The following is a 19268-nucleotide window of genomic DNA, read 5'->3' on the forward strand; positions in this document are numbered from 1 at the left end:
CACGACAAATTTTGTGTGCACACAAGTACTTATGTATTACAAAATCAAACTTATATGCGACGTATGCTTTGTTTCGTTAATCATTTATCATCTATGTAACAGGAATATTCCACAGCAAAGCGGGGCAGGGTACAGCTAGTGTATGTATAAAAACGTTAGGAACATACAATATAGTTTAAAAATTCATCTCTTACATACATGAAAAAAAAAATTAGATCAAATTAAGCATATACAGCTTTATCATTCCGCGTATGAATAAATTCTCCAAAGGGCTAAAAAAAAGGGCTAGGGGCAATTTTAAATTTTTTTTTGAAACGGCAACACTGTACCAGACACTTGGTGACGGTTATTTTCGCTCTCTGATTATAACACTAGGCCAGACCCAACATGAACACCCAATACGTTTAGGCAATGGTGACTGTGCGCGAAATAATAATGAAAAAGGGTGTGCATTTGCGGAATACTTGCAAAATGTATATACACTAAATAAGCCCACCGTATAAGTCAACTACTAGAGCAACCAGCAAGCTCAATAAAATTTACATTTGAGGCCCGGACACAGAGAAAGCGGTCTGTCGCGGCGGGAAGCGATCCAGCAGTTATCGCGCCGGTCTGCGATATGGGGACGTCACACAGAACGCGATATTTATGTGTGAGCGGTCCAGTGACTTCTCCAAATATAATATGTATAGTGTGTTTTCGAATTACATTTTATTTGATATTTATATATAAAAAAATGGTGTGAAAAGTAATTCATCAATTGAGAACGGCTGGGCCAATCTGGCTCAAATTTTGTTTGGTTGTTCGTAATTGCCAGGAAAAGGTTTTTACGAAAGAAAATTTTGGGAAAACCCGCCGGAAAATCGGGAAATTGGGAAAATCGAAAATTAATTTTTTTTGGAATGGCTTTTCGAATGGCAAAATAGAAAATTCTTAGTGAAAAACTCTGAAAATTCCGGAAGAATGCGAAAAATTTTAATTTTTTTTGGCGAAATTTTGCATTTTGTCGCATAATTCTATGATTTTGGACGATGTAAAGGTGGAGAATTCGTGAGCATGAATCAATTGGGAACAATTTTCTCCGATGTTCCTTAACCGATGCACATGGTTGTTGGAAAGGTGTTTAGAAGGAGGAGTGCACAAAGCTTTAATTTTTCCGATAGGTGATGCAGGGGTGGAGCTACGCTAAACAATCGCATTTATGGTCCGATTTGCGGAATATATATTCGGCGCATAAACATAAATAAACCTGCCAAAAATAGACCCGATAGGTGCCTCCAAAGTCGAGTTATGGCAAATTCAGTTCCATGCAATATGTTCTCTTATCTATCTGTACTAATTGTATAAAGATAAGTCTTTTTTTTTGTAACAGGTAATCTCGCGAACAGCAAGTCCGGCTTTCATGAAATTTTGTATATAAATAGCTTTAAGCAACCACCACGTCAAGGGGAAAAAATTTACTTTTTTCCGGAAGGTGGACCAGGAAACGATATATACGAAAAAATATTATTTATGGTCCGATTGCTTGCTGAATTCGGCGAATTACCGAATTGCAGAATTAATTTTTTTTATTTGGCCTTGGTTACAATGGACAATAATTGTTCATTATAGGCGGAGTCCGTTATAACCGAGTCTATTTTAACTGAGTTTTTTTCATATGTTTGAACTAGGACTTGACAAATTGGTACATATTAAGAGAGTTTCCATCTTAAGCGAGTCCATTATAAATGGATTGCACTGTAGGATCATTTTTTCCGTTAAGTGGACCAGGGACCAATCTATTCGAAAAAATCTAATTCCCGATATTGGCTATTTAACAATACTTATTACACTGGGCAACAAAAATAGAATGACTTATTTGTGCTGATTACGAATCCGTAAGTATAAAGTTTCCATCAGCTCTAGATTTTGAGAAAGACGTGGTTAAAGTGTCAAAAATTCGCGGTTTTTGCAATATTTGACCAGCCCTAGCAAGGAAACAAAAGGTGATAGAACCTTTCAATTAGGCTTAAATTAAAGCTAGACCTCCCGGCAGCTTTAAGATTTGCCACATCAAAATCGGTGTTGCCCTGTGTTATCTATATTAAGTATATAAAAAGAAGCTGTACCATTTTTTTTTTAATTTTGGACACCTAATGCAGGCTTTCGATATATTAAGGGAGCATGGCATACCCCATACATTCGAATTTTTCATACCGTATATCTCTGGAAGTATTTGTGGTAGAGTCCTGGAACTTGGTACTGACATTTTGAAATCAACCCCATACTCATGGAGAAAAGTGGGGCTATTGGAAAAGGGGGCGTGGCGTCTTCCAAACATATTTAAACTTTTACCTATCTGTAAATATATACACCCACCAGAATAAGTCTCCGTACAGTGTATTTTTTTAATACTTGCAATCTTTTACATAATGAAATTTTTCGTTAATTTTTTATAGAATTTCTGTTCATTCAAATTTAGGAAAATTCGACAAAATTTCACCAAAATTTTAAACTTTTAACCAAATTTTGAGTATGTAGTTTTGCATTTCACTCAATTTCAGTATAACAAAGTGCAAGTTTTAAGCTACCGTCGATTTTTAAGATTTTTTTTTGGCTGATGATGTTGCGCATTTTCTCTGTATAACGAATTCGTAATGCGAAATGTTGAAGAGCGTCAATATGTAAAAGACTTATTCTGGTGGGTGTAGATAATTCTTCGGTACGTGTGTCACAAACACTGAACTCCTTCGAACCGATTTTAATGAAATTTTTGAATGTGTTTTAGTAGGTGCTTGTATAGTTTAGGTTCAGAACTTAAAACGCCAGGAGGCGCTGGAGTCGACTTATAACTCAATATTCGTATTTTTGATCCGATTTGACTCATATTCGAGATATATATGTATTGGTAAGGATAGGGGCAATACTATTGCAAAAAAAGATACCCAAAGTGGCGCTGGAGCCGAGTTATTGCTAAAAATCGTCACGTGCAGTTATTCGGAAGCACCAGGGATCAAAGTCAAATTACCATCGTTAAATCAACCATCAGAACCATTGCGGTCCTTGCTTTACGGCGACTAAACCGAATAAAGACAATTCTTGAAGAATGCTTACAATTGTAAAACATTAAGGTATTGGATTTCTTAGGACCAATGATACTCCCCCATCGAACGGGATCATTGTTGCCGTAAAGACTTCTTCAGGGCATAACGCTTTCGTCAGGTTATTTAAAATGGCAATGGAGGATATGCCTTTTGTCGATAACAGAACTAAACGTGAACGTGAATTGCTGGCGAAAGCGTTGGACCAAATGTTTCAATAAAAAAATTAATTTTGGGCGGGACGATGTTCGCCGGGTCTGCTAGTTGGTAAATAGCTATGAATCAGTGATATAAATATTAGGGATGTTGCGAATATGGAATTTTAAACATCCGCGGATGCGGATGCGGATGTCAAGTATTTTTAAGAAATAATTTAGGTGAGTAAATTAGGCGATTTAGGTAAATAAAAAATGGAAAAGTTTGTAATTTTTAATAATGTTTTCTTTTTAGTGCTTGAATTTAAAAATTTGGATATTGTATTTAATAAAAAGTAATGCTGTTGCCTTTTCGGGTTACAGCCTGTTTCTTAAAGCGTCGTATATCAAACCTGCGCCACTAAATAGCTATTCGCTCGAGGCGAAAAACTTGAAACTTGACAAAATTGTAAATTCTTTTCGATTGACGCTGCACCAGTTGAGAGGACTTTCAGTTATATTTATTTTTTTTATTGCGGTGCAATAATTACTTGTTGAGAATTTCATCGAGGCTGCAAATTTCGGACGTACCCTCCTGACTTTCACCTTCACAACTAGCATCATGGCAAGATCTTTGTTTAAACACCATTGTTTTCCAAAAATTTCTTCATTCTCATTCTTTAGGTTCTGCATTTCTAACGTCATCAGCGTTTTCCTATTTTAGTTTTTGGAATTCATTTTTAATCCTTTCTTCTGTGACCGGTTTGAAAAATTAGTTCTTAATAGACCGATAGGGCAAATAAATTGGTATTCGCTAAGGATGAAAATTTCTAAGAAAATTCTGTTTTGAAAGTCGTGGCGGCCAGCCGAATTAGTTTAAAATCTTGTTATATTGGTAAAAAGGCACCCCGTTTTTATAATAATTTGAATTATTGGAATCACGGACGATGAAGGTCTTAGATCTGCTTAGTTCCCGGGTAACTTCATGAAAAGGTGCACCTGTAATGAATAGCTTGTAATTCGTTTTTCACTAGCGATGTATACTGTTTTTTCAACAGACCTTTGGCAAAAAATATTCGATTCTTACGTAAGTCTCTCCTATTAAAGGTTATCTTTTAACGCGCAAACAGTCGATTCTCTTTATAGCTAGGCGTTGAACATTTCCGCTGGAAATACCCATTGAAAGATCTTAATTTTTTGACTTTAAATTACAAAAGAAAGGGGGACAGTCCACAAGCAACAATTTGTAATTTTTTTTTTTTTGCCCGATATACGTTTTATCAGTGCACTTGCACAATATTCGCGCGAAAGCGAATGTTAAAATTAATGCGGAATCTCCGCGATTGTGAATCCGAATGCGAATATTCGCAATAACCCTGATACATACGTATAATTTTCCGTAGAATTTACGGTGCTAAATCAAAAGACGTGCTCAGAATTGCCCTAACATGTCAAATTTTTTTGATATCCTAATCTAAATCGCAAGTGCAAAACACAGTTTCACAGTTTTCTGTGAAAAAATTTGTTGAAGATACTACATACTCAAATAGGTAAAAAAAAAATCGCACTTTTCGGTTAAGGTATCTCAAAATCCTGACATGGATTCGGATGCAGCGTTTAAAATTCTACTGGCAATCACATACAACAAGCTGTCGAAGCTAGCAAAGAGGTCACGCGGGAAATCTGTAATTCTGTACAACCGGATCGTTCGTCGCCGCGACAAAGACTAGCGGAAGACGGCACACCGCGTCCTGTGCGGCAGAGATGATTCAAAACTGAATAATTCAACCAGACCGCCTGAGCGCCTCGGTCGTATATCGCTTCCCGCCGCGGCGGACCGCTTTCTGTGTGGCCGGGCCGGGCCGGATGTTACCACAGCCATAAACGAATTGGAGATAAAGAAGGTACCCGGATGTAATAAAATATCCCCTAAATGATGAAGGAACTCATTTTTTGCTTTTATTTAAAGCAGTTTGTTGAACTGGTTACTTTCTAAAAGCATGGAAATTGTCCCAGATAACTATGCTTGCCAAACCCGCAAAAGTCCCAGGTCGCATTTTGGAAATACTTTCAAAGCTATTTGAGAAGTTAATAAAATAGATCACTCCAGTCATTAACGAATCAAAAAAAAGCCCCAGCACCATTTCGGATTCAGAGCAAAGCACAGATCAGTTGAACATGTTAATCGTATTGTCTCCCTTATACAAGAATCCTTCGAGAAACAATATTTTGCAGTGCCCTGTTCCTAGACATTTCCTAAGCATTTGATAAAGTGTGGCATATGGGCCTTATTCACAAAATAACAGCGCTGTTACCAGAAAGCACACATATGTTATTGCAAAACTACCGACAATTCGTGGTAAAGAGAATAGATTTCATATATCGACCATGCAAAATAAATGCGGCTGTCCCCAAAGTCAGTGTTCTAGGCCCAGTACTGAATTTACTTTAGAAATCTGGCGAGCCAACCTCAAGTCAGAAAACAATTTCAACGTTTACCGACGACACTGCAATTTTATGTATTCACGAAAATGCTATCTTCCCTTCCGCAATTTTTCAAAAGCACATAAATACCCTCGATCTGTGGTTTTCGAAATTAAGAATAAAAGGTAATAAAATCAAATGTGTAGAAATAGCCTTCACCCTTAATAGAAAAACATGCTCTCCTATCAATATAAACTGGCGCAACTTCTAACATCAGGCTCATGCTATATACTGCTGCATGTGCAAAAATTTCCTTTATACAATTTATGAAATTTTTGCACATGCACTTCTCAACTGCCATGTAATTTAACTTTCATAAGTTTTAATTAGATGGGACTTCAAAATATACTCGGCCTAGTCTGATGCATCTTCCAGACGCTATTCCGGAATTTTTTGCGGACTCAGCATGACCTGTAGTGCGATTCTGTAACTCTTAGCAATAAAAAAATTGTTAGGTTACATAACAACTTTTGCCGTTTGCACTAACAATTGTGTGATTCTCTAACTCTTGCTTAACAGCGAAAAACAGCTGATTATTCCTTTTTATTTAAAATGATGAAATGTGGCATCTCAGTCGAGATAAATGTCAAATATGCGAAAAGTACAAAGAGGAATAAGAAAAAAAACTTATTTCCTTCCCGCGGAAACGGAATTTTTAGCGCCAGCAACGTATTGCAATTTTAAAAGGTAGTATTTAGTTATTTTAGTTATTAATTGGAATTTACTAGAACTTCTTTTATTTCAGGATGTCTATCCAGCCGACGAAAAGGAGCCGTGCATCGGGGGAGCAGTTGAGCGCGATGCTTGACTTTCTGGGTGAAAACCCGAATGTGGCGAGCGGCAAGTTCCAGAAGCTCCATGGCAAGTTGGAGAACACCAAGAAGTGGGCAGAGATGGCAGATAAATTGAATTCTCTTGGGGGGGCTGCCAAATCTGTGGAGCAATGGCAAAATGTAAGTATAAGTGATGAAGTACGGGCATTTCCGGAAATGCATTACTGCAAAACATCGCACCTCTTATTCCAAAAATATGTTTGCTGAAATCAGACATCATTATATACTTAAGTATAAGGAGAGGTGCTTTGCAGTAAGGCATTTCCGAAAACGGCCTACACCAAAGAATAGTAAAGTATGAAAGTGTGTTTCTATTTTGCAAAAGGTCTGGCGCGACCTAAAAAGTCGAACATCGACGCGAGTTCGTGATCGTAAGAGGGAGCAAGCATTGACGGGGAATATACCGCTTCAACAGCCTCCCTTGAACGAATTGGAGAAGCGGGTAGTAGCTCTAGTGGGAAGCAGCTATATGGAGGGGCAACCGGATGTCCAGGAGAATATTCCCATGGAAGAGGTAAGTTGAATTGTACCGTATTAAAAGCCCATGCCAATATGTTAATCATATTGCAATATTCATTATGCTATTTTTAGGAACTGCAATTAACATTGGGGGCGGCGGATGAAAATTTCCGCTTAGTCATGGAGGAAGACACCATGGTAATTCCTCCACTAACGGTGTCGGATAGCGAGTCGGAAATTCGGTGCGAAACTCCGAAAACGCCGAGGCAAACACCGCGCAGAACCGCTAAGCGGAAACGTGCGGAAGAATCGCCAACAAAGGCGAAATTTTTAAGAATTGCCGAGGCACAGGCCGAATCAGAAAAGGTAATTTTTTCAATACTGTATTTGTATTGAATTATTAATAGAACTTTTATTTTCTTAGAGGCTTGCTGAAAGTGCTGCAACCAACGCGGAGGCCAACCGCTCCAATGCTGAGGCAATAAGCAGAATGGCTGCTGCCACAGAGCGAATGGCTACCGTAACTGCAACAATGGCAGAGGCCTTCACGGTGTTGGCGGAGGGGGTGAAAGCTTGTGCGCATGCTTTCGCCCAGTTTACTAATTCACTGGGCCCTCCCCAATAGATATAAATTGTTTGTGTATATACTTTTCTTTTTCTTTTTTAAGGTTCATTAATTTTTTGTTAAAGTTAAGCTCCTTAGCTAACAAAACCAATATAAGTCCAAATTTGAGACTTTGTACAAAAATTACAAAAATTCCACAAACTGTTCTTCACAATTCCAAGCATTTTAATTTTGATTTCTAGAATAATAAAGTGCAAGTTATTCTATAAATTAAAATTATAATGCTTAAGAGGGGACGAAAAGTTTATGTAATTTCTATAATTTTTGTACAAAGTCTCTAATTTGGACCTATATTGGTTTTGTTAGTTAAGGAGCTTAACTTTAACAAAAAATTTATGAACCTTAAAAAAGCACAGAAAAGTAGTCAAAACTGGTAAAAATTTTGATGTGCTATCTTTTGTCGCGGGCTGTATGTATATACATATTTTTATTAATAATAGGCTAGATTATTATTAACTTATTTGTTGGTGCCTTTTTACTTTTTTGTTTTTCAAATGAATTGTTCTTAGTTGAATCTTGTTTTCTGAATTTGTTTATAGTGATAAGTGTTCGTGCCTTGAGTATACGCATTTTTTTTTAATATTCGCAATGTTTTTTATGCTATAAATTTTTGCTCAGTTTTTTTTCAAAGGATGGCTCATATTTTAACAAATACTATACAAATCTAAGTTTCACACTGTATACATAAATTAGAAGTATTCTGCCAAGTTTTATCCAAATCGCAAGATTTTTAATAAGAATTTCCAAAAAAAAGTATGTATGCATCCCAATTTTATTATAATTTGCAAATTTCAAATGTCTAAAAATTTGGGTTGTTTAATAATTTTTTGCTGTCCTGTGCATTTTTTCCATATAAAGCATTTTCAATCATTTTTTATATGGTAAAAATGCATAGGACAGCAAAAAATTAGTATAAAACAACGCGCATTTTCAGACATTTCAAATTTGCACATTATCATAATAAAATTGGGATGGATACATACTTTTTTTTTGGAAATGCTTATTAAAAATCTTGCCATTTGGATGCAACTTAGCAGAATACTTCTAAATTATGTACATATACAGTGTGAAGCTTAGATTTGTATAGCATTTGTTAAAATAGGAGACATTCTTTAAACAAAACAAAAAATTCACAAAAATATATAGCAAGAAAAACATTGCGAATATTAAAAAAAATATCACCGTATTAATTATTTAATGAATTATTTTATTTTCATTTAGCTTTGGTGGCTATTATTAACTAATTTAATTTTATTGTACTGATTTTGAAATAAATGAAATGGTAATTTAATAAAAACTTCGTTTTATATATTTAATATGTATAACAGCATTTAATGCATATTTTTATTTACATATATTATTTATTTTATCAAAGAAGAATTAATAAAAAAAGTTAATACTGAGGCTAAATAGTTTGCTTTTATTTTATTAGTTTTCTTACCGGCTACTGAAATTTTCTAGTGAAACTTAAATATGTACTTATAGTTGAATATATGTAATTTGGTTATGATTCAAAACAACAATTTTATTACGTGTGTCAAGTTATCACTATATTTTTCTAAATATAAAAAGTTAAATAAGTTTTTCTTTCCACAACAAACTTACAACAAAAAAGTTACAATTAATGCCGTATTTAACTTTTAAATGAGTTGAAATAATGCATTATATAACAGTTGTGCATGTACATAACAGTTGTGCACAAAATAAAAGGAGTCAAAATATCGCATTCCTATTATTTCGTGGACCACTCTAAATAATATCGGGTAGATATTTCCAATCAATTTATAATGTCGATACCCCAGTTATTTCAATGTCTACATGCATTCAGAGTACATAAAGTGGTGAAAAATTTGTTAAGTCATTAAAAATATGTTTGCTTTAAATTTGTAGAAAAACATATCGTCACCTGAAACTCAAAAAGACGTAACAAAAATCATTGTTAAAATGCAAAAAGACATAACTAATAAAAAATTCAAAATTTACTTTTTGATTTATATAATGGAATGGAACGAGTTACAACCTCCCACATCATTTTATGAAAAAAATAATGAAAATATTAGTCACGACTTTTTCAATCTCATTTACGATATTGTTACGTCTTTTTGCATTTCAGGTGACGATATGTATTTACTTATTTGGTACTTATTCAATAAGTGTCAGGGTGCCGGTAATGTTGTGGTATGATCCTTCTTTGTTATCAAACTGGTTCTTTAATTGACTTAATGCGCATTTGGCAGCTGTGCACTTCACTGATAGTTACGACCAATACCCCGGAATGAACTACTGTGACCCTTGCACGGCGCCCATCAGCCGTTCGTCGTCATTGAAACGCTTCAAAACGTATTGGAATCGATGTAGTAAAGCAGTAACCGCCAAGCGCCCAGTGAAGACATTCGAATTCAATGATGTATCACCCCCCGCAGTTGTATGTGCTAGAAAATTTGTGTTAGCGCTATTAAAAATGCCTGACTAGGCACATAAAACTCCTCTTTGGCATGGTTGTTTTTCGTTGTGATCTTTGTGCTTTCAATGCCGGTATTTAGCCAAATATTCCATGCAATCTACGTACAAGAAATGAATAAGAGATCTAAAAAGGTACTAAACTTCCCGCTAAACACAACTCACCCTGCAAATTCCTCATCTTTGTTTCCGCTGTTTCCTCGTTAGCAAGTGACGCCAATTTGTCTGCATTGTCATGCATAATTTCTTGCAGAGATTTTAGTGCGGCCAGCGAGTCTTCACAATTTTTACTCAAGGCAGCACCATCCACCTTCTCACTGCTTCCCGTACTGGAAAGCGCACGCACATTATCAAGCAACGGAAATAGAACTTGCCAAACGAGCGTCTGTTATGTGGGCTGGTTCAACAAACGACCATGCCAAAAAGAATGCGGCAAAGAGCATTGTGAACCGCACTCGCGGCAGTAACTATGCAATTACCAACTGAAGACACATAGGTATCAGCGGCTCACTGAAATGGTGAAATATGTATACACATTCCTTTGAAAATAATACCAAACAGAACACGCAATTTTACCTATGGGGATCATTTGCCTTCCAACATTTCTCAGGCAGAGAAGCGAGTATTATGCCAACAGCATTGATGTAGTTTTGTATCTCTTTTTATGGTATCCATGAATAACCCTTCACAACAGCACCGGCACTCACAAATTCAATTGTTGTTTATTGGTTTAAAGCGAAACGCCCGGACAGTAAGGGCGCTGTTGGGTTGGTTGTTTTGTAATAGATTTAGGAACATTTTCAGCAATATAGGCTGTATTGATCCGGTCCGCCGGTCAATTCTTGGCACGTTTAATGGCTGCTCATTATCGGTATCATATAAATATGATGCAATGTATGCAAATGCCATTTTTTAACACAATCTTCACAATTTTCTCAATTTAACTTCACAGCAAAATTAGTAAACAACAGCTTAACAAAGAAAAACTAGATGCTGTTAGCTTAACCACAAAAATAATTGTCACCAAACAGCTGACTGCGTTTGTTAACACTAAACAATGACAAATATGGTTAAAGTTGATACACAATCACTTAACCCCAAAAAAAGTTGTTAACTAGAGATAACAACGTGAAATGTGGTTAAAATAAGATTCAGAATCGCACTACTGGGACTCGTATATAGGCCACTGTGGTGTAGTGGTTAGAAGCAAGGCGAATTTATACCTACAAGGTGGTATTGTTAGATCAGCTGTAGGATGTGCTGAGGCGATACTTTTATGTATTGATCGATATTCGGTACCGATTTAAAAAGTATCCAATAATTCCGATACTCGGTACCGAAATATTAAGAGTTCTAACAAAAGCTCACATAGGCCAAAAATATGGGAAAAAACGGTTCAGGGGAGACTCGCCTATAGCCAAATTTAGGGGCCAATAGAGCTTTTAATACTATTTCCAATGAAAAATCTATATACATATGTCGGTTCATTGCCATAATGCAGAGAAACTCTTACTTGTTTGAATAATTTTCGTTCTAGATGAATCGGACGACATTATCTCTGTAGGCCTGATGGGTTTCTTCATCCGTCAAAGCATTTTCCTTGAACCTTGGAACCTACTAAGGTTAAAACTGTTAAAATAATATACCACTGTTGCGACAAGTTCAAGGTTTTTAGCCGATATCGTACAAAACAAACTTTAAATATATCGGTATCGCGTACCGAAAAGGAAGTATTGGGTACCGAAATATTTTTGAAGTATCGGGTACCGAGTATTGAGTACCAACAATTCAGCACATCACTAATCAGCTGATTTCTTCGCCTTATGTGTATTTTGTTTTTGCTTCTACTGATTTGACACCACACCAATGATGCCAACCGGCAGAGAATTCCCCGATTTCGGTGGAATTCGAATTTGTTTGGGGGAATCGGGAATGGCTTTATATTTTGGGGGAATTCAATATACAAACGATTTTGATTGGAAAATTCGTATTGAGGATAAAGTTGCATTTACAATTTTTTTTTTTTTTTGAGACTGGTGCTGGTGCCGATTTGTAGTGTGTGTCTTGATGTGGTCACACAAGGCGGAGGAACCTACAGATTTACGCCGGCTGGGAACGGCGATTGTATTTTTATGAGAAGCTGTTTTGACCTCGCCTTTATTAGCTTGGGATGCAACTATGTAATACTGATGCGCCCAAAAGATGCAGAGATATCCATTCTCAAGTTACATATCGTCGTTTAAAGTACAAAACCGAAAATGCAAAACCTCGTGAGGTTGTCAAGATTTTGTAGGAGGGAGTAAAGCTAGTCCTATCTCACAACGGTTCTCTCTTTTATCCCTAATTATCTCTTCTTCTTATAGCTAAGTATCGATATTTAAGTATAAATGGATAAGTGCTTGATGCCAAGGGCTTCCGGTAAGCAAATAACTTTTTGGCACAAATGTCAGTTACGAGGTTTTGCAGAACGACGATACGCGGTTGTGTATATTAAACTACGATATGTACCTGATAAAGAGTACGAATGGGACTTGCTTTAAATTTCCAGTTTGTTTAAATATTCACATTTAATAATTATTTCTTGAGTTTTATTTTTCGCCTGAAAAATAATGGCTTTTTTCTTAGGTTTATTCAGGGCATAAATACACTCGGACAACGTACAGTCTTTTCACTAAAGAACGAGCATAAATAAAAGTGTTAAAGGTCAAATTTAAAAACAAATTCAATGTTTATTTTAAAGCGTATTTAATAGCTTATCCATTCACCATTACAATCTAAAGTGGATTGACATCTCCGTGTACAGCTTTCTGATAATTTAACCGCATAGTCTGTAGTAAAGCCTCTCCAAATTTTTTTAAGTGCTCTTTTCAACTGTTCTATTTTTGTCAGATTTCTTCTAGCTATCTTGTGCTTCATTAGTGCCCAAACATTTTCTATGGGATTTGCATCAGGTGACTGGGATGGCCAATCAATTGTTGTTACCCCATTTTTCTGTTTCCACTCAGTACAAAGTCGACTCCGTTGCTTTGGATCGTTGTCCTCTTGCAGAACCCAGTATCGACTATTTTTTCAATAGAGCTTATCAGCAGACATCCGTAAACCTCTTTTATACAATTCGATCATTTTTGACGCGTTCAAGTTGACGGTAAAGCACAATAACTTTCCGAATCCCTTTGCGGAAAAACAACCATAAACGTGAACCTTTGCGGAATGTTTAACGGATCTCTGCACAACTTTACATCCTTTTTCCGACCAAACACGACTTTCTCTCTTATTTAACCAAAATGAAGACTCGTCGGTGAAAATTACAGTTGTCCAGTCACGGTTTTCATTTTGCTCTGCCCAGATCAATCGTTTTTCGACTCGAGTTTTTGTCAAAAGCGGTTTCTTCAGAACACTGGCGTAAACCACCTTTCTTTCGTGTAACCTTTTGCGAATTGTATTAAGGGATAATTCTATTCCGCGGTCGGAAAGCTTTTTTTGAGCTCCTCTCAAGGTTACGGAGGGATTTCTTCTCTTCTTTTTTGGTGCTCTTCCTGGTTCATCGTCAACGTTTCCAGTTTTTTCACAGCGCTTAGACCATCTTGTAACAAAAGTCCAGGTAGCTACCATGTATTTTGCGGCCTGATCTGTACTCCATTTTGGACCCTTAGGATGCTTTGTCAGGAAGTATGCTTCAAACCGTTTTTTATAAATGGCACTTATCGTTAAATTTGCTTAAATATGCAATTACTTTCGCAAAAATAACTAAAGCGTTTATTTCTCAAAGATGCGACTGAAAAAGGACAACCTACTGATGTATTCAATGTTAAGTCGCATTTATACAAAAGACGAAATTACTGTTCGTTTTTTAGTGAACACTGTAAGTGTCGTATTATTGTATGTAGAAAACTTTAATCGCCTAAAAAATATATTAAGGGGTTCGGAAAGTACCATCAAAGTCATATAATGAATTTTTGCAGTATTAAAAAATAGTTGTTTCAAGTTCTCAAAACATTGTTGTGAATCCCTCATATATCATTTATAATTTACAACATGTAATAACAATCTATCATTACGTTGTTATGGGTTTGAAACATTACGTAATTGCCTCATGCAACCGTGTTAAATATCCACAAATTGCAACCGTGCATAGCGACACTTTTTAACATTCCCACGACAGCCGGTTCTACGGGTTAGCAGCCTCCACGGCTAACCACAGTCCGCCCGAGCAGCCTCACACACTCACACAGCAGCCTCGCACAGTCACCACAACACAACAACATAATAACACCACACAACCGCACCACCACCCACACGCCGCCGCCAACAACTCCTGGTTCCCCCTACAATCTGCAGGGTATGTTAGACCAGGATATTCCGTAATGTGACATCAGTCAAGTGCAACACCTGCCTTGGCTGGTGCCACTTTAGGGCATGCTCAGGTCTGCGTACCACGCGAGATTGGACTGGGAACTTCGAGGGCACGTGTTGCGCTGCTCGGTCGCAGACTCCATTTGCAACGCCCCCCGCCACCACCACGGGGGGGCAATCACCACAGCAGCACACACAGCCAACGGCGGCAAGAACATAAACTTCACTTACACCCCACATCACGACACGTCTCCCGAACCACATGAAGCTCCTTCAATTTAACTGCAACGGGCTACAGAGCAAGATTGAGGAGATAACCGTCTTCATGTGTCGGCATGGTATAATGATAGCTGCGGTCCAAGAGACGAAGTTGCACAGCAATTCAACTTTGTTGAATTGCGCCGGGTACAACGTGCACCGTCGAGATCGCGAGCGAGATAATGGTGGTGGCTTAGCGTTCATCACGCACCACACCGTGCAGTATCGTCTTATCGAAGAAGACATCGACCGCAGGGATACCACCCTAGAATGTCAAAGCATCGCTATCCAGTCAGGCGATGTCGAGCTCGAAATATTTAACATATACATATCCCCTGTCACCTGCTGCCCGGCAGGATATCACCCTGATATAGGTGCGCTCCTCAGAGGTGAAAACCGTATGGTAGTAGATGACTTTAATGCGCACCACGATCTTTGGCACTCAAGCCTGTCAAACGATCGTAGGGGAACAGACATGGCTGAGCAGATAGACGATTCGACATTCTGCACAATGAACGACGACGCACCCACCAGGATTATGGGTAACTGCAGCAGCTTGCCAGACATCACCATAGTCAGCGCTGGTCTGATAAACAGCGTCACATGGCGACCTATGCTGACTTTGGCATCAGACCACCTACCCATAGTCATCTCGATAGATAAACCAACCGACTTTGCCTCCGCCAAACACCGGACCTATATCAACTTCTCTAAAGCTGATAGGAAAGGTTACGCGGAGTTTACTGAAAACACCTTCACAGCGCTTCCCACACCAACCGACGTCCATCTCGGTGAACGTAAGTTCCGCAGGGCTGTCACTGCTGCTGCAGCTCGCTTCATACCGGCAGGATGTATAAGGGACCCACGTCCAAACTTCCCGGCCGAAGCGGCTGTTCTAGCCGATGAGCGTGATAGCCTTCGTCAGGCCGATCCCGGCGAACCCGTATTAGGGATCTCAACGCGGAGATTCGGCAACTAGTAAACGTACATAAGCGGAAGAAGTGGGAGGAGCATCTGAAGACCTGTAATTTCACCTCTGGTGTTAGCAAGCTTGGGTTAACCGTGAGGTCAGTGTCTAATCCGACGAAGCACGACGACAGAGTCGAAATTTCCTTCGGCGACCATGCCTCGTCGGACCCGGAGCGATGCGCGAGCTATTTTAGCCGGCAGTTCATACTGCATCCTCCGGTGGACAAAGCCAAGCGTCGAGTGACCAGAAGGCTGCACAAACTGCCAACAACCTGTGCCCCCTTGCTTTCACTTGCGGTGAAGTTCAGGTGGCCATCGGGAAGGCGAAAGCCTCCAAAGCCATGGGTCCCGACGGAATATGCATGCTGATGCTGAAAAATTTGGGTCCTGCGGGGGTAGCGTACCTAACGGAGGTCCTCAACTTGTCAATGGCCACTCTCATCATCCCAGATATCTGGAAGGTGGGGAGAGTGGTCCCACTGCTCAAACCGGGGAAACCTGCCAACAAAGGAGATTCCTATCGTCCGATAACACTCCTTTCCCCGGTAGCGAAGACACTCGAGGCCTTGCTACTCCAGTACTTCACAAACCATCTGACCCCAGCGAAGCATCAGCATGGTTTCCGTAAAGTGCACAGTACAACAACAGCACTTAACGCCATAAACACTCAGATAACTCGTGGCCTTAACCGAAACCGTCCCTGTAAGAGAACGATTCTAGTAGCGTTGGACTTGTCAAAGGCGTTTGACATCGTCTGCCATTCCACGCTACTAGAAGATATAGAGGCCTCCTCTCTCCCACAGAGGCTCAAACGGTGGTCGGCAAATTATCTGAGTGGTCGACATTTGTCGGTAATGTTTAGAGACAAAGCGAGTAAGCAGTGAAAAATAAAACAGGGGGTTCCTAAGGGTGGTGTCCTTTCCCCACTACTGTTTAACTTTTACATTTCAAAGCTCTCTCAACCACCAGAGGGAGTCTCGATTGTCTCTTATGCCGACGATTGCTCGATCATGGCGACTGGGAATGGAATTGATGACCTGTGTTCGAAAGTAAACGGGTATCTCTCCGAACTTTCTCGCTTCTTCACTGCAAAGTGTCTAGCACTACGACGAAATCCTCCGCGATCCTGTTCACAACCTGGACGAAGGAGGTCAGGCTACCGCTGGGGATTCACGTCGATGACACACCAATTCCGAGGGTGAATAACCCCAAAATACTCGGAGTAACATTCGACAGCCTGCTCTCCTTCTCTGCGCACTCAACCGCTATTGTCAATAAAGTACAGAGCCGCAACAAGGTCCTCAAGTCGCTAGCCGGTAGTACTTGGGGAAAAGACAAAGAAACGTTGCTGGCAACATACAAGGCAATAGGCCGGCCGGTTTTGAACTACGCAGCGCCAGTGTGGTCGCCGGGGACTAGTAGGACGCAGTGGACGAAGCTACAGACTGTACAGAACACCGCACTCAGGACAGCGACAGGATGCCTCCTGATGTCGCCTGAACACCACCTGCACGGCGAGGCGCAAATGCTCCCTGTAAAGGAGCACAATATAATGCTCTGCAAGCAGTTCCTGATCGGGAGCCACAGAGTGGCCACTTGCTGGGCTGCTTGCAGAGGAGCCCTCGCCTAGGCACGTCAGGAGGCATCTATATGAACTGGCGGACGAAATCCAGAGGTTCATTAAGCAACCTCTGGACCCGACAGCGTACCGACAGGCCCTGAACGGCATTCACAGGGACTCAGTCTCGAGTTATGTAGACTCTAGACCTGTGAATGCCGTCCTAGGCATACCACCCCCGGACATAGACGAGACGGAGCTTCATCTGCCTCGGGAGACACGCACAACACTTGCACAACTTCGCTCCGGCTACTGCAGCAGGTTGAACTCCTACCTGAGTAGGTTGAATGAGGATGTGCCGAATGAGTGTCCGGCATGCGGAGAGACCCCACATGACTCGAAACATCTCTTCGCAAGCTCGGAAAACCCGACAACCCTAACGGCCTTGTCCCTGTGGACAAACCCCACAGAAGCTGCACGCTTCCTAGGGTTGCCGTTAGTGGAACTTGACGACAACGACTGAGATACCAACCGTCCTGGGCGGGGTTGTTGTAGCCGCTACAACAACAACAACAACACGTTTTAATTTTTTCTCGTATTTTTGAAACTCTCTTTTCGTTTTCGCCACCAATCCATTAGTTTTTTATATTACAAATATGAAAATATAGGAATTAAGCAGTAAAATTCATTTTGGGGGAATTGCATTGAAAATAGGGGACTCTTTTCAAGAATTTAGAGGAATAAGCCTTAAGAGAGATGGCATCCCTGCACCACACCCATCACAAACAAAAACAAAATACATGTAAACTTTGGGGCAAATTGAGATTTTACATAACACCCGTAATACAAAATACATACATGTGGTTGTTGCTTTGTATTCATTCATCTTTAATGCTATAAATTTGCCTTGGCTAGAAGTGCGCAAACCTCCGAGTTTATTTCTGCCACGAAAAACAGCTTCTCAGAAAAATACAATCGCCATTCAGAGTCGACGTACAACTATAGGGACTCCCTTTGTGGCACACCGTCCAGGCGCACGCGACAAATCGGAGGAGAAGCTCGGCCAAACACTAACATATTGTGTAAGCGCCAATCTATTATTATCAAGGATGCATTGTAACGTTAATTTTAGCGTTTACCAAAAAAAAAGCAATAATTTCTGTTGAAATGATTCAGTTTTTTATCGTTTAGGTAATTATCAAAATAATTCTATTTTGGTTTTTAACGAAAAGAAATTCAATCGTTAATGCTGAAGCTGTAACATGCATTTAGGTGCTAGGTGTTAACAGTTAGCTAGCAATGACATACAACAACAGATTTTCGTTGATTTATTTTGTTTCAATTAGTCTGTTCGAATACATAGAACTCCAGTGAAAAATATCTAGCAGAAACTTGCAGGAGAGTGAACGATTATCTCTCAAATTTAAAAATATCCAAAAAAGGCCGCGGGTTCAAATCCCGCCACATGCAATCCTTACTATAGTGCAAATGTCTGCTATTTAAAGCCCAATTTATATCGGGAAGAATTGCAATCCTTACTATAGTACAAATGTGTGCTATTTAAAGCCCAATTTATATCGTGAAGAATTGTTAATCACATTATCCTCGTAATGTGAATTTATGTCTTTCAATATGTTACTAGGGTTCTGGATATCGAGTAGAAAATATCGGTATCGAATGCCAAAAGTATCGATGTTGTATCGTATCGTATCGAAGTTCGTGTCCCTATGCATGACTAACAACCATGTAGGGTGGTAAACGGACTTTCCCATTGGTCACAGTGCCTATCCAGCTTTTTTGCTCTAATAAACATTCTTTTTTTTATATACATACATGCAAACATACTGGTCTCCCCTCTCACTAAATTATTCATTGGTCCTTCGAGCCGGATATATGCAGCTTATGTTATATCCATTAGACTACCAAGTCGCCTAGGGGGCCGGTATGTTTAGGCGCGTCTTCTAACACCAGGCGACTAAACGTATGCTATGTACTGCTGCATGTGCAAAAATTTCCTTTATGCACTACCATTGCACTGTAATTGAACTTTCTTCC

General features: G+C 39.3%; 2 protein-coding genes and 1 long non-coding RNA gene across 8 annotated transcripts in view; 1 reads left to right on the forward strand and 2 right to left on the reverse strand.

Annotated features, from left to right (window-relative positions):
- The window catches only part of LOC118749232 (RINT1-like protein), a 148021-nt gene that overhangs the window by 93278 nt on the left and 35475 nt on the right, over positions 1-19268 (reverse strand). The window lies entirely within an intron of this gene.
- LOC118749233 lies at positions 6116-7782 on the forward strand. Its single transcript, XM_036484027.1, has 5 exons — positions 6116-6385; positions 6444-6651; positions 6857-7045; positions 7123-7356; positions 7415-7782. Exons 1-5 carry the CDS (start codon positions 6282-6284, stop codon positions 7613-7615), a joined length of 936 nt encoding a protein of 311 aa, XP_036339920.1. The 5' UTR covers positions 6116-6281; the 3' UTR covers positions 7616-7782.
- LOC118749234 lies at positions 9678-10758 on the reverse strand. The gene is made up of 3 exons (XR_004994183.1): positions 10652-10758; positions 10241-10585; positions 9678-10176 (listed from the first exon to the last, which is right to left on the reverse strand). It is a non-coding gene; the product is annotated as an uncharacterized LOC118749234 (long non-coding RNA).

The sequence above is a fragment of the Rhagoletis pomonella genome, unplaced genomic scaffold (assembly GCF_013731165.1).
Source record: "Rhagoletis pomonella isolate Grant_MI unplaced genomic scaffold, Rhpom_1.0 Rhpom_scaffold_00014, whole genome shotgun sequence".
Taxonomy (NCBI): Eukaryota; Metazoa; Arthropoda; class Insecta; order Diptera; family Tephritidae; genus Rhagoletis; species Rhagoletis pomonella.